Consider the following 16,227-nt stretch of genomic DNA (forward strand, 5'->3'; position numbering starts at 1 on the left):
ATCTTCCCGGACCAGGGCTGGAACCCATGTCCCCTGCATTGGCAGGCAGATTCTTAACCACTGCGCCACCAGGGAAGCCCCTAGGTTATTTATTGATAGTACAAAATTTTGCTCTTACCGAAAGAAATTATTACAGTTGCCCCTCAGTATCCAAGGGGGATTGCTTCCAGAACTCCCTGCCGATACCAAACTCCGCAGATGCTCAAGTCCCTCATATAAAATGGTGTATTATTTACATATAACCTACACACATTCTCACATGTACTTTAAAATCATCTGTAGATTACTTATAATACCTAATACAACATAAATATAAATTGCGAATAGTTTGTAGATACAGTATAAGTGTTATGTGAATAGTTAGGCCTGTGCATGGCAAACTCAAGTTTTGCTTTTTGGAAGTTTCTGGAATTTTTAAATTAATTTTTGGCTGCGTTGGGTCTTCGTTGCTGCCCGTGGGCTTTCTTTAGTTGCAGCAAGTGGGGGCTACTCTTCGTTGCGGTGCATGGGCTTCTCATTGAGGTGGCTTCTCTTGTTGCGGAGCACGGGCTCTAGGCGCATGGGCTTCAGTAGTTGTGGCTCACGGGCTGTAGAGCACAGGCTCAGTAGTTGTGGCGCACGAGCTTAGTTGCTCCGCGGCATGTGGGGTCCTCCTGGACCAGGCCTTGAACCCGTGTCCCCTGCATTGGCAGGCGGATTCTTAACCACTGCGCCACCAGGGAAGTCCAGCCCTGGAATTTTTAAAAAAATATTTTTGATCTGCAGTTGGTTGAATCTGTGAATGCAGAACCGTGGATACAGACAACTGACTAATATTTTAGGGAGGGTGATATGATTGAATACATGTCATTATTGAAAAAAATCCCGGTGATAACACTGTGTGATTCAGCAATTGATAGTCTGCATCTAACTCCAGCTCACTGTTTCCCTACATGGACTGAATGGCTGTGGCGCACGGGCTTAGTTGCTCCGCAGCATGTGGGATCTTCCCGGACCAGGGCTCAAACCTGTGTCCCCTGCATTGGCAGGTGGATTCTTAACCACTGCACCACCACGGAAGCCCCTAGAGATGGTTTCTAAGTTAACTTATGGGATATACTGAGAATCAGATAAAGCAGTTCTCAGAGGCAAGGGACTAACAGGTTAAAAGGAGTCTGCTTGACTTATCTTTTTTTTTTTTTATAAACGTCAAGTTTTTTTTTTGGTAGGAGTTTATTAATTAATTAATTTTTTTGGGCTGTGTTGGGTCTTCGTTTCTGTGCGAGGGCTTTCTCTAGTTGTGGCAAGCAGGGGCCACTCTTCATTGCGGTGCGCGGGCCTCTCACTATCGCAGCCTCTCTTGTTGCGGAGCACAGGCTCCAGAGGCGCAGGCTCAGTAGTTGTGGCTCACGGGCCTAGTTGCTCCGCGGCATGTGGGATCCTCCCAGACCAGGGCTCGAACCTGTGTCCTCTGCATTAGCAGACAGATTCTCAACCACTGCGCCACCAGGGAAGCCCCTGCTTGACTTATCTTAAAGAACCACTGACTGAATACCTACTGCCGTGCACACCAACATTTACCCACCTGATTCTGCACCCACAAACCCATGATGACAGAGTTCATAAAATACGAGGATTATTCAACACCTTTTAAATAAATAAACAACGTATAAAACACATGTAGTCTTTCATACAATTTTATTTTCTCCCTTCAATCATTATAATATGATACCCGAATTTTGTCTTAACTGGAGGATCTGTAAACACAGGCTTATCCAGCACACTTATAGGCAAGGCGAATGCTGCTTCTTGAAATGGTCCCACCATGGACCCTCTGGTCATCCAACCCAAGTCACCCTGAAAAACCCAAAAGATTTGTGATGTCAAGTGGCCCTGAAGAGGGCACAGTTCTACTGTAGCTTGAGAATTTCCCAACACAAATGCTAAGGTTCCTAGGTTTATTCATCTGGGCTGGAGAGAAGTAGGCTCGACAAGGACAAACAGGGCTGAACCCTGGGCTGAACATACAAACACTCACAATGTTGCTGGGTGTCTGTTAGTTGTGCAAGTTTGGTTATGCCTAGGTTTAGACAAAGGTGACCCGTATTCAACCGTTCACAAGTTGGACATTTCTGCTTTTTTAAGATCTTTAAACTAAGATACAGCTAAAATTAATGGCGAAACAGAAATAATCCCTACTGCTGTGTGTCCTCCATGGGGGACGTTTTAAATGATGAGTGCACCATACCCCTTGCCTGGCTTTATCTTCACTATATTGTGTGGCCACTTCATTGAATTTCATTCCAGACTTTAACTTTTCCATGGCTTCCAAGATTTTTCCATGTTTTTCACACAGAATGTGTCTGACCTACAAGGAAAAAATATGTGCACGTAATACATGGAGACCCAAATGATTCCTTTCCTCACAGTACAGCAGTCATGTCAGGACTACCCCCCACTAGTGAAAAAAACACATTCGCTCATGGCAACAGAAAATCCTGGAAGTCTGCCCAGTTGGGCGATGGCCACAAACCCATTTCCCATATCAAGACAATATCTTAGAAACCAGGTTTAGATGGAAAATGGGCACCTGGCTGTGGGAAGCTCCCAGCCTTTACCATGTACCTCAATGGTAACAGGAGGAGGAAACATGATAATGCTTGAGAGCTTAGGTCGAGTCAAATCCCCACTCTCCTGTATGATCTTAGGCTTTTTTTTTTTTAGGCTGTACCTCACAGCATGCAGGATCTTAGTTCCCCAGCCAGGGATTAACCACTGAACCACCAGGGAAGTCCCTTAGGCATGTTTTTAAACCTCTAAATGTTTCCCCATTTGTGCACTGAGATAACAGTACCTATATGTTCTCATAGGGTTGTGAAGATTGAGGTGATGCAGCTAGCACTCAATAAAGGTTAGCTATTATTTCATCAGAGTGGGGATGATATGAAAAAAACCCACCAGGAAATACTTTTCACCAAAAGAGGCCCAATGTATAAAGCCTCCCCACAATTTAACACTTTGAAAACGAATCATATGTTGAAGATTAAGAATACTCAACCCAGGGACTTCCCTGGTGGTGCAATGGTTAAGAATCCGCCTGCCAATGCAGGGGGCACTGGTTTGATCCCTGGTCAGGGAACTAAGATCCCACATGCCGCGGGGTAACTAAGCCTGTGTACCACAACTACTGAGATTGCCCGCCTCAAGTAGAGCCCGTGTGCTGCAAAAACTACAGAGCGCACGCGCTCTGGAACCCATGCACCACAACTACAGAGCCCATGCAACCTGGAGCTTGCTCGCCACAACTAGAGAAGAGAAAAACCGCACACCACAACTAGAGAGAAGCCCGCGAGCTGCAACGAAAAGATCCCGCGTGTCGCAACTAAGCCCCAACACAGCCAAAAATAAAATAAATAACAAATAAATCTTTTAAAAAAAGAATACTCAACCCTAGAGAAGTATTCAAATGTAACCTATATTTACATAACGTCATGTTTTAAAAAAATCACTATATCCTTAAAAATGATTTTGTCAAGATATCTGTTTTGTAGGATTTCCCATTTCTCTATTCTATTCAAATAGAATCCGTTATTCATTTCTTACTGTCGTGTACTAGGGTGGGGGCTAAAGGTGTCTCCCTGTAGAGACAGACAAACCATGGCTGTCTTCAGGATTCAATTACTGAAACTGGGGGTGAGAGGATCCCTGACTGGAGGAGCGACACAGGAGATACAGACACAGCAAAGGAAAGAATGTATCAAAAAGTAGGGCTCAGGGAGGCAAACTTCTATAGAATGTGTCCAGCACTGTCCACGGGAGACAGGGACAAACCGTCTGGACACTAGAGAGATACATGTTGGGGGACGAGGATGGCTTCTCAGACCTCATCTTGGCCTGGCTAAAACACCTTCTCAACTGCCTCCATCTTTCCGCTTCTACACTCACAAAGCAACCTTCTGGTTCAATGATTGGGAAAGTGCACACAGCATTCATGATCATAGAAAGGGGATCCCATCCACCACTTTATAAATGAATAAACAAGTATTCTGCTTTAGACATAATGAGTCTGTAGTACCTGTGGAGTTTGCAAGTGTGACCGACCAACTGGCAACTGTATGAGACTGGTGTCTTAGGAGAGACCAAGCTCGAGAGAATGTGGGAGTGATGAGCATGGAAGTAGCAGCTGACGCTATGGGAGGTGACGGATCACCCTGGGAGGCTACACAGAATGAGAAGAGGAGGAAAGCAGACTCAAGACATCCGTGGAGAATATCAATGTGTAAGCAATAAGCAAAGAAAGAAGCTCAACAAGCATGATAAAAACGAAGGGCCAGACCGGTAGAGAGAAAGGTGTGTTAAAAGAAACCAAGGCAAGAGAAAGTTTCAAGGAGGAAATGGTCAACAGGGTTAAATGCTTCAGAGTGATCAGGTTAGAAGTACAATCAATTTAGCAATGATTGACTGAGGACCTTAGCAAAAGCTGTTTCAGAAGAGTAGTAAGTGCAGAAGCCAGGCTGCAGCAACTGACTGAAGAAGTAACAGGAAGCAGGCCGGTAATGTGGGTGGGGTTTCCCCAAGTAACTGAGTTAGAAAAGAAGGAGAAAGGGCTCTAGTCAAAGGGAAAGGGTCACAGTCACGGATATATTTTAAAGGTCCCTGGCTATATTTTCAGAATGAAGGGAAAGATGCAGTAAAGAGGGAAAGGTTGAAGACAGAGCAAAGAAAGAGGGTGGAGATAAATGAAGGAGCAAGGCTGGGCATTCAGAGCACTGCTGGAAAAATCAGTTAGCCTTAAAGGAAGAGAGGTAAGAGAGATGAGGGAGGTGTGGGTGACGATAACTTTGTTGGTAGGGGGCTGGGAAGCCATGAGTTCGTGACTAAAGTTCTAGTTTCCATTTTCTTGTGACAATTATAACAATATTTCAGTTATCGAGTACTTAATACTCGCTAGGCACTGTGCTAAGCGCTTTACATGTGTGATCTCATGAAATCCTCACACCAACCCCATGAGACTGGATCAGTGTTTCTCAACTCTGGCAAATGTCAGAATCACACCAAGAGCTTCTAAAAAATATATCAAGGTCCAGTCCCCACCCGCCAGAGATTCTGAGGCAGCTGGTCTGGGGTGGGTCCCTAGGCACTGAGACTTTTAGAAGCTCTTCAGGTGAATCTGATGTACACAGGGGTTGAGAACCCTGGATGAAGTTGTCTGCTGACTGACTGGAGGAGGGTGGTGGATGGCTTGAGGCAAGTGGCAAAGGATCGCTGTGCAGTACTGAGGGCCCAGCTCAGGTTAGAGACCAGGAATCAGTGGCCCCAACCCCTGAGGCTGTGTGACTCTCCAGTGGGGCCCAGCAGTTCTGGGTCTGAGTGTAAAGAAAGTAGATAATTGGATTGATCCTGAGCTGTAGTCTGGCAGGTGGATGCAGTGGATGACCCAAAGAAAAAGGAGGTGGGGCTCCTTGATCCTGTGGTCAAACCCTTCCATCTAATTTCCAGCCTACAAGACATACAGGACTTGGAGAACAGACATGAGGCCTCAGAGAAGGTGAGGCGAACAGGGCAGGCTCGAGGGCCTGCCTGGAAGTCTGTGTGTGGAGAGGAACAGGACAGGATTGGGGGAGGTGGGAAGTGAGGGGAAGGAAGGAAGTTGTGGTCGGCAGGTGGGTTTCAGAATCTGGGCAGCTCTAGTGACACAGGGCAGGGGTGGGTTCAGGAGTGGGGTCTGAAGCAGAATAGCAGGATGTGGAAGGAGCCTAGATCCTAAAAGGCTGGAGGGTTTGGGGTCCCTCCCCTGCTGGGGCCTTCACAAACACTGACAACCCAGCTATACTCTAGCAGGTGAACAGTTCAACACACTATGGCACTTCCATTCCACGGAACACTACTCAGTAATACAAAGGAACAGACTATGGATACACACAACCGGAATGAAATCTCCAGAGAACTATGCTGAGCGGAAAAAAATCCAATCCCGAAAGGTTACACACTGTACCATTTCACTCATATGGAAATCATAAAATTACAGAAATGAAGAAGAGATTAGTCACTGCTCTGGGGTCAAGGAGGGGGCAGGGGTAGGGGTGGGAGGGAAGTGGGCATCACTATAAAAGGGCAACAGGAGGAATCCCTGGGGTGATGGAAATGTTCTGGATCTTGACTGTAGCAATGACAATCTCCTGGTTGTGCTAATGTACTAGGGTTTTGTAAGATGTTACCATTGGGGAAACGGTAAAAAGTACATTTACATGTATAAAAGGTACATCTACCTTACAACTGAATGTGAATCTAAAATTATCTCAAAAGAAAAAGCTTAACAAAAGAGTTTAATCGTAATTGACTTTCCTAGCTTATTACATGCCACTCCTTTCCATATACCTCAGGTATAGCCACACTGAACTTATTTTTTTCCAGAAAGGACAAGATGCCTCTTTAAAGCCATATGCAGTGGAGCAGTCTCTTAGGTTAGGTGCTTGTGAAAGTCAGCACATAACAGTCAAAATTACCCTACAACAACACTTATGAAGATGGTGTACTTGAAACCAACACGTCAGCCCTCAGTAAGCCCAACACAGCCTGTCTCCCCCACCTGTGTTGTAACAATGACCGCTTCTTCAGCTGGACCCCAGGACGAAGTAGCTGGCTTGCATTCAGGCACCATGTTTTATGAAAATTATCTTTGGATACCAGAATCCCACTTTACATGGTTGGATATTCATACATGAATGGAGGTCGACTATGGAAAATCAAATTCATGTCTCCCATCTCTCTCTCTCTCTCTGGGTTCACTGAGTAGAAAAGTGGGCAGAATGGCCCACACTCTTTACATTCGCTCTCCTTTTCTTTGGCTGCATGTGTATGGGTGCATTTATATGATACAACTCCACTACAGCTCTTCTCATATAGCAATGAAATTTCTTTCTTTACCTAACTGCTCCCGACTAGACTGTGATAACAGGGACCATCTCTTATCTGCTTTTTTTTTTTAAATACCCAGAATTTAATACACTGCTTAGCACAGGGCAGATGTCACTAAATCTTTAATGAATGAATGAATCAAAGTATGGAACCCAATAAACTGACTGAAACGTGGTAACTGCCTTGTTACATAGCACTAAGCGGTGTAATTCTGTTTGCAGATTATATTTTCCCAGGGCAGACACCCCTCTGGCACTAGGTCAAGTACTTCAAGTAATTATTTGCAACCATCTCCCCTCATTTTCATGGTCAGGGCTCTGGCTTGTAGCTCACCAGCAGAGGAGCTATCTGATGAGACCCGTGCCTTTGCCTGTTCATCTCAGTTCTTCATTTTGTCAAATATTATTTCGTCCTGAGAAATAATTCATTCACTTACTTGGGAAGACCTAACAACACATTTTAAGGAAAAATACTAGAGTATGAAGAAATTCTGGATGTCTGAGAAAACATTTGAGAAAATATTTAAAAGGAATTACTTTTCATAAATGAAAGTGATCTATTATTTTCCACTTTTGTGCTATCATACATCAGTATTAGGTTAGCCTTAGAATGAGTTAAGCATACTGTCTTTTCCTTTTATGTGAACCAAAATAACAAATGTATATTATTTATATTTAACATGAAAAAAAGGAACAAGTAACTCACCTTTACTGCATTGCCACCACCTTTGGGACCCTGAGCCTTCTTGTCAGAACTATCACTCCCAGAGGCTGCTTTTCCTTTAGAGAAGAGATGACAGGTACTCATTTAAACTGCACCTTCACCTTGTTATGTACAGAAAAGTTCAACACAATAGGAGCTGATACTTCCATCATAGCACCAAGCTTCAAAAGGGAACTCTGTAGACACTTTACTACATCAAGCTAAATTAACCTGTGACTCACCTCTTAAAACAGGAAATTTGTGCCCTACATAAAGCCTTCAAGGAAAATGGATACACAAGTGAGTGTGCTAATAGTTGAATGGGAGCGCCAAAAGCCTGGCACAGATTCTCTGGACCCAATATGAAATCCTGCCTTCTAAGGGCAAACCCCTGAGCTCTTGTGAGATTTCTAATAAGCACTGCAACTATGTATCTGAATACTCACAATTCCAGTAAGTAAAATCTCCAAGAATATATTTTAAATAAAGATCAAATTTCCCACCACCCATATTTGGCTAAAGAACACATTGATGTCCAAACTCCTGGAGTCGACTACATTGCCTATTGATACCTTCCTAAGAAAAGATATCGATATTCAGATTAAGAACCACTGGCAGCATTCTACATTTTACTACTGTGTCATTTTGCTACTATGCCAACTTCTGTATTGATGGCAGCATACTTACTGTTAGAGGCTGATATTCCTAAGAACTATTGTTGGATTAAGTGTTCAGTTCAATAAACATTTCCTAAATAACTAAGTTCCAGGCACTGGGGATACAAAGATGAACAAGCCATGGTACCTTCCTTCAGGGAGCTCATATACTACTGGGGAAGATGGTTATGTAAAGTTATGTAAAATAGATCTTTTCAGGAGAATGAGCTATGCTCTATAGACAGGGGGCTGTGGAAGCACAAAGGGACATTTTAGCCAGTCAGGGAAGCTTTCCTGGATGAGTAGGAGCTGACCAGGCAAAGAAAGGACATAGGTGAGGAGACATTCCAGGGTGAGGGAACAGTGTAGTATGTGCAGGTAACTATGGGTGAAGCCAAATCTGAGGTGGGAGTGCTGTGAGATGAGCCCAGGGGAGGTGGTTGAGGATTAGGGCATGAGGGCCTGTGGGCCCCATTAAGGAACTTGGAATTTATCCTAGAAGTAATAGGGAGCCATTGAAAAATTTTATTCAGGAGACTCCATCTTACTTGTCTTAGGATCTCCAAAGCCTAGCACACAACAGTTGTTCAATAAATGCTCAACCAAACTGAAAATCCAAAATGCTGACCACCAAATGCCTAAGAAAATGTTACTGCCAAAGGAGTTTTATTACACCAAACTCTTCAAGGGGTTTGCTGTATATTCACTCTAGAACAATGATACCTTCCAATTATTCCATCCTCTCCCCCACTGGATGCTGTCATCTTCTGACTGCCACCTCACTCCCTGATTGACTGACAACTCTGGCAGCAACTTCAGGCTTCCTTTCCACCCTCACCACTGCCATCATCTTGGATGACCTCACCATCTATGCAGAGGAATCATCCAACAGTCTAATCTCACAGTTCTGGACCTCCTTCCCAAATGCCCATGCCTTTTACTCCAGGCCACCTGTTGCCAGGGGCACACGATGGAACTGTGCCACTCAGAACCAGTAGTTCAGTCTCTGGCTACAACTCTGTTCTTCCAGCTTTCTCATGCCTCATTCCCACAACACGGGCTCTTTAATTTCACAGAACCGCCCCCCCCCCATTCAGTCCCTTTATCCTGCTATGTCCCCCTAGACTATCAGACCTCTCATTCCCTTCCCAGTCTGGATCCCATGCTTGATCATCTGAACTGCGTCCCCACTGGCACCCTTAATTCCCTTGTGTTGCTTTCCTTCTATTATCATTGTCCAACAAAACCTCAACCTTGGCTCAAGTCTACACCTAGCTCTTTTCAGTCCTGTATTGTGCCACTTATATGGTACTAGGTAAATCATGACTAAGCAGATCGTGTCCTCTACAAATTCATGGCCTTCAATCTTAGGCTCTCAGCCCTGAGGGAAATCCTTTTGTAAGTGTTTCATCCCCTTTCCCATCACCCCAACGACTATTCCAAACCTTTACCACTCTCAAGACCCCTACCCAGTCCCTACCCCGCAGTCTTAAAAACTACATCCCCATGCTTTTTAATCAAAACCTTCCAGAGAAGTCCACACTGACTGTCTCCAACTTATCACTTCCTGGTCAGTCTTCTAGTAACTGGCCACCCGCTGCCTCCACCCCGGACCCCGGTCTGCTCCCTCCCCCCCGCTCCTCACCCAACCCCATTCTCCTTGGTTGCTCTGGCTGCTCTACCTTTCCCCCCTTTCCCAGATACGCTTTTTCCTTTTGGAGGCATCTCCGAAATTCGCCGTCGAGCTCTCAACTGCTTCGGTTACCGCACAAAGCCCCTTCAGGCCCCACCGGTATGTCCTAAACATATGCCTGAAAGTGACGTCGCAATTGGCCATCCTTACTGTGGCTCCGGAAGCAGGCATATCTTGGGACAGGCCCGGTCCTTTGGCTCTAGGGCCAATGGGGGCTGAAGAGTCTGACCAATAAGGAGCTTGGGCCGGGTAGAGGGGCGGAGTCAAAGGTTGGGGCCGGGGCGGGAAACCCAGCCTCTGCGCTTTTTGAACTTCTTCTACATGCCCTTATTTGCCCCCAGTCTCCCGCTTCCCTACCCACCTCCTCGATGCGTGCGTAGTGAAAGCCGCGGACTTCTGCAGTCTCTCCGCGCTGGCTATAGCCAATCCCACGGGGCCGCCAGACAAAGGCAAAGCAGGAAGAACAGTGGCGGCCGCCTCTCCCTCCTGCGCCCTCCTACACACGGGCCTACACTCCCTTACGGGTTTTCGTTTTTAAAGTTTATTTTGCAGCCTGTAGTTGACTGGGTTCAAAAGGTACTTTTTTTTTTTTTAACATCTTTATTGGAGTATAATTGCTTTACAATGGCGTGTTAGTTTCTGCTGTATAACAAAGTGAATCAGCTATACGTGTACATATATCCCCAAATAACTAGTGTAAAGCTCTCGGTAGAGACACGAGAAATGGCTTTAAGGAAGGTTACAGACCAAGCTATAGAATATGATACTTTTTTTAAGAAAAGGCATCTCGTGTACTATATAATATTTGCTTATAGAGGACAGGAAGACTATCCAGCAAAACGTGACCAGTGATGCCAGTGCAGTGTATGTTTCTGCACAGTTTCCAAAATTTCTGTAATGGTGCAGTGTAATATAGTTAAAAGCATGGATTCTGGACCGCCTGGCTTCAAATCGCTGCTCCACCATTTGGTTACTAGCTCTGTGACCTTGAGGAAGTTACCTCACCTCTCTTTGGCTCAGTTTCATCATCTGTAGGATGGAATTGATGATAATAATACCTTCTAATAGGGTGTGAAGAGAATTAAACAAGTTCGTATTTGTAAAGCACATAAAACAACGACTAGCTTGTGGAGTGTTAGCTTAAGGTGAATGAGTTTTGAATTTATGCCCTCAAACTTTTTACCCTTATCCACAACCCCTCTCCTCCCAATATAAGGTCAGGGCTTTTCCTCTACTCCATGAGATAGCTGTCCTAGCTTGCCCCTGCCAGCCAGAATGTATAGGTCCTCCGTCTCAGAGTTTAGTTTTTGGATACAGTCTTGTGGGACTTGGCATGCTTCATGCCCAGACTGGGAGATCAAGTATTTCTGAGACTGTGCCACCTCCAACTCATACATTACAAGCAGCCCCCTCATGTTGTACTGCTGTCATTTCTGAACACGTTACAGCTTAGGCACTCCTTGTTTTGGATTGGGAGTGATCAACTGTGGGGAACACATCCAGCGCTGAGGAGATCATTACTCCCCCACTTCTGAGGTGGATCCCACCTGTGTATTGACTTTCAAAGTTCAGCTGGGAGATGGGGCGGGTTGACAATGACAGTATGGCCTCATGTTCACCAGTTCATCCACAGCCAGGAGGCCGAGGGGGCACCTTTACTTCTGGTTTTTCTTAGGGGACAGCCTTTCCTGCAACCACTGGCTATGGCAGTCTTGGAGTGGGAATGAAGCAAAGTTCAGACCCCAATGAAGAGCCAGCATTAAATGGCTGACGTACCTGGCAAATGCTTGGTGCCTGGAACGTTGTGAGAGTTCTGTGCATTCCAGCAGATAACAACAACAACAGTAATAAACGAGCCTATGTAAGTGGCTGAATGTGCCCAAAGCAGTGCCTAAAGGCCAGTAATTCAAAGGAGAAAATGATGGGCATAGGTCCAGGGGTTTCGAGGTCAAAAGCACTTTAAGACTGATAAAATCATGTACGATCTCAAGTATGCAGTGTGCATCACAAGCATCTTAAGTGTTAGCTTTGGGATGTGAGTTTATGGCTAACTTTCATTTTTCTTTCTGTTTAAATTATATTCTGCTTATATGAATTGGCATATGTATATATATATATATATTTATTCAAGAAAAAAGATAATGCTATTTGTAAAACAAACAACAAAAAAGCTAGCCTCTATACAGCCTCTGCACCAGTCTGTGGAGGCCAGCTGTGGAGGAGTCTGTGGGAGCAGAGTGACGAATGAACAGCAAGGCGGGCAGGGCGGGGGGCAGAGAAGAGAAAACTTCAGCCTCGAAACCATGGTAACGACTGCAGGAGTGTGCACAGTGAGTCAGAGCCAGGGATGGCTGCCAGTCGTATTTTCTATTAATTATCTCCTCAGACTGATTCTTCCACACATTTCTTAAATGAGGAAAATCAGGCAGGGAAGCTGGCAGCCCTCTTCCCAGGACACAGGTTCACAAACCTTGACCCAAACTCACTGTCCCACCCACCTGCTCCACAACCAAAGGGCTGCAGTTTCTTTCCCATTTGAGATGCCAGCAGAGCTTATTCTGAAAGGGGGCCTTGATGCAACAAAACACAGAGCTCTAGTTGGTCCCATTCAGAGGAGGTCAGTGTATGGGGAGCTCTGGGCCCCAGACTCTAGGGACAAAGGTAGAAAAAGGTCACCTTTGGAAACTGAAACCAGGAAAATTCAGTACATGGTAGATGAGAATAGCCACCTGCAAAAGTAGCCACCCATCAAGGCCCATGGATGGAGGGATATTGCTGATGGGATGGATGTGTCTCCTGAGCACAGTGGGCAGAAAACTTTCTGTCCCTCTTCATGCTGTTGTAACATGTCTGGCATGAGATAAGCTTTGAACAACTGTTTTTAAAAAAATTTTACTTATTTTATTATTTATTTGGTTGCACCATGTCTTAGTTGTGGGCTCCTTAGATGCGGCTCACAGGCTCTTTAGTTGCAGCTCGAGGGCTTCTTAGTTGTGGCATGCAAACTCTTAGTTGCAGCATGCATGTGGGATCTAGTTCCCTGACCAGGGATTGAACCTGGGCCCCCTGCATTAGGAGCACAGAGTCTTAACCACTGTGCCACCAGGGAAGTCCCAACAACTGTTTTTTTTGTTCGTTTTAATTTATTTATTTTTGGCTGCGTTGGGTCTTCGTTGCTGGGCGCAGGCTTTCTCTGGTTGCGGCGAGCGGGGGCTACTCTTCATTGCGGTGCATGGGCTTCTCATTGCGGTGGCTTCTCTTGTTGTGGATCACGGGCTCTAGGCGCGTGGGCTTCAGTAGTTGTGGCACACGGGCTCAGTAGTTGTGGCACATGGGCTTAGTTGCTCCACGGCATGTGGGATCTTCCCAGACCAGGGCTCGAACCCATGTCCTCTGCATTGGCAGGCAGATTCTTAACCAGTGCACCACCAGGGAAGTCCAACAACTGTTTTTTTTAAAATAAATTTATTTATTTTTTTGTTTTTATATTTGGCTGTGTTGGGTCTTTATTGCTGTGCGCGGGCTTTCTCATTGTCCTGGCTTCTCTTGTTGTGGAGCATGGGCTCTAGGCGTGCTGGCTGCAGTAGTTGTGGCTCATGGGCTCAGTAGTTGTGGCTCGCAAGCTCTAGAGCGCAGACTCAGTAGTTGTGGCACCCGGGCTTAGTTGCTCCGGGGCATGTGGAATCTTCCCGGACCAGGGCTTGAACCCATGTCCCCTGCACTGGCAGGCAGATTCCCAACCACTGCGCCACCAGGGAAGCCCAACTGTTTTTTTAAAAAGGGCGTCAGAGAAGAAGATTCCATCTAGGTTTGTCCAGCATTGTCTAAGCAAAAGAGCTGCAGTTTCTGGAGAACATTAATATTCCAGTGTCTAGTGAGGAGGATTTTTTTTAGAGGCAGTGTTCATTTGAGGCAATGGTGACACAAATGGCATATGTGGCATGAGAGATCTTCATAATCTCTCTTAGTTTTCACAACAGTCTTATTGGCCGAGAATCTTCAGTGCCATTTCAGAGCTGAAGACACAGGCTCAGAGAAGTTAAGTAATGTGTTCAAGTTTTCACAGCTAAGGACTGTGGCACTGTTGGGCTCAGAACTTAGGGCTGTGTGACTTTTAAGCTGGTACCCTCTGCATGATGACACTGCTCCAGGCTTTGCCATCCTGTAAATGAAATTCAAGAACATCCAGTTCCCTTTGTTCTGAGTGCCTGTTCTCCAAGTCAGCTTCCCAGGGACCTCTGTGCCCAAGAGGTGCCAGGGCCAAGTTATGGCCCCACCATGAGACAGAAATAAACTCACCTCTGGTTTATGTGTCAGTGTATTGGTTCGGAGTAATCTAGAAGGTGATTGCCTCTGCCTATAGTGCTGTACCTCCCAAGCCCAGAAGCACAGAGGCGAGGAGAAGGAACACGGTGTGGGTGGGGGCCAGTGGGCAGAGCGAGGTAGCCGAGGCAGAGGTGGGACAGTTAGGAAGAGGTCTTCTGTGCCCTTGGGAACTGGTCTCCATGTCCAGTGGATTCTGCCTCCTAAACAGCTCTTTTTCCACACCCTTCATCATTTTATAGTGAACAATGAACACTTCGCTAGGATTCAGCAGTCATCTCTTGTACTGGCTCCTGCCCTCTTCCCTGCTGCTGCAGCCTTTTGCATGTTCTCCAGACTATTGGAACAGCCTCCACATTGGTGTCTCAGCCACCAGTCTCACCACCACCTCCAAACTACCCTCCCCAGCAACTGATAGAGAGCTCTCAGAAACACAGATCTGACCCTCCCCCAATGAAGACCCTTCAGTGGCTCCCCACTATTTGAGAGGCTCCTTAGCCTGGAGGGCCAAGGGCCTTTCTGCTGACATCTGCAGTCTCATCTTGTGCTGGTCCCCACTGGGCTCCAGCCATGTCGAGTTACCATCTACAGGCCCTCAAGTATACAGTGCTCTCTTAAGACTCCATGCCTTTGCCCATACTGTTCTCTCTACCTGGAATACCCCTTCCCCATTTTTGATCTAGCTAACCCTTATTTACCTTTTAAGAGCAAGATCAGGTGTTACTTCTTCCTGGAATCCTTCCCTGACCCTCTTCTCCACCTTCTTCCAGGCTGGGCTAGGCATTCCTCTGTGCTTCCAAAGCACCCTGTGCTTATGTCTGCCATTTGTATAATTTGGAGTAGTAGTCCATGACATAGATGGACCATAGTTCATTTATTCACTCATTGAAAAACATCTGGGTTGTTTTCAGTTTGAGGCTATTACAAATCAAGCGGCTATAAACATTTGTGTACAAGTTTTTGTGTGAATACAAGTCTTCATTTCTCTAGGATGATTTCCAAGAGTATAATTACTGAGTTGTATGGTAATTGCATTTTAGTTTTGTGAGAAACTGCCAGAGTGTCTGTACCATTTCACATTCCTACCAGCCATGAATGGGTGATCCAGCTTCTCTACCTACTTGCCAGCATTTTGTATCATTACAATTTTTTATTTTAGTCATTTGGATAGATGTATACTGATATCTCATTGTGGTTATTTTTTTTAATTTTTAAATCTTTGACTGTGTTGGGTCCTCACCACTGCGCACGGGATCCCTCCAGCCACAGCGAGCAGGGGCCACTCTTTGCTGCGGTGTGTGGGCCTCTCACTGCGGTGGCCTCTCTCGTTGTGGAGCACAGGCTTTAGGTGCGTGGGCTTCAGTAGTTGTGGCACATGGGCTCAGTAGTTGTGGCTCATGGGCTCTAGAGCACAGGCTCAGTAGTTGTGGCGTATGGGCTTAGTTGCTCCGGCATGTGGTATCCTCCCGGACAAGGGCTCGAACCCGTGTCCCCTGCATCAGCAGGCAGACTCCCAACCACTGTGCCACCAGGGAAGTCCCTCATTGTGGTTTTAATGTGCATTTCTCTAATGGCTAATGATGTTGAACATCTTTTCACGTGTTAATTTGATGTCTGTAATTCCTCTTCAGTGAAATAAATGTCATGTCTTTTACCCAGTTTCTGATTGGATTTTTTTTTGTTATTGTGTGTCAAGAGCTCTTTATATATTCTAAATATGAGTACTTTGTCAGATATGTGGTTTGCAAATATTTTCTCCCAGTCTCTAAGCTTGTCTTTTCATCCTCTTAAGAGGGTTTTTTGCAGGGCAAAAGTCCTTAATTTTTTTTCTTTTATGGATTTTGCTTTTTTTAAAAAATAAATAAATTTATTTAATTTTGGCTGTGTTGGGTCTTCGTTTCTGTGCAAGGGCTTTCTCTAGTTGTGGCGAGCAGGGGCCAATCTTCATCACGGTGT

General features: G+C 45.5%; 1 protein-coding gene and 1 non-coding gene across 3 annotated transcripts in view; both read right to left on the bottom strand.

Moving 5' to 3' along the window:
* Window positions 1-10,045, bottom strand: part of PIN4 (peptidylprolyl cis/trans isomerase, NIMA-interacting 4) — a 95,064-nt gene extending 85,019 nt beyond the window's left edge. Inside the window, exons 1-4 of one of the 2 annotated variants that reach the window (XM_022565585.3) lie at window positions 9,938-10,045; window positions 7,603-7,676; window positions 2,228-2,347; window positions 1,634-1,836 (exon numbers count right to left, since the gene is read on the bottom strand). In XM_022565585.3, coding sequence (XP_022421293.1) covers window positions 1,678-1,836; window positions 2,228-2,347; window positions 7,603-7,676; window positions 9,938-9,980 — 396 coding nt within the window. In that variant the 5' untranslated portion in view covers window positions 9,981-10,045 and the 3' untranslated portion in view covers window positions 1,634-1,677. Of the gene's footprint in view, window positions 1-1,633; window positions 1,837-2,227; window positions 2,348-7,602; window positions 7,677-9,937 lie in introns of those variants that run through there. The other variant, XM_022565584.3, reaches the window with a different exon arrangement.
* A 2,939-nt stretch (window positions 10,046-12,984) lies between these two features.
* Window positions 12,985-13,057, bottom strand: TRNAR-CCU (transfer RNA arginine (anticodon CCU)). The gene has a single exon. It is a non-coding gene; the product is annotated as a tRNA-Arg (tRNA).
* Between the last annotated feature and the right edge of the window lie 3,170 nt (window positions 13,058-16,227).

This window comes from Delphinapterus leucas, chromosome X, assembly GCF_059928025.1.
Source record: "Delphinapterus leucas isolate spDelLeu-1000000601 "Yukka" chromosome X, BTC_Dleu_Yukka2, whole genome shotgun sequence".
In the NCBI taxonomy this organism is placed as follows: domain Eukaryota; kingdom Metazoa; phylum Chordata; class Mammalia; order Artiodactyla; family Monodontidae; genus Delphinapterus; species Delphinapterus leucas.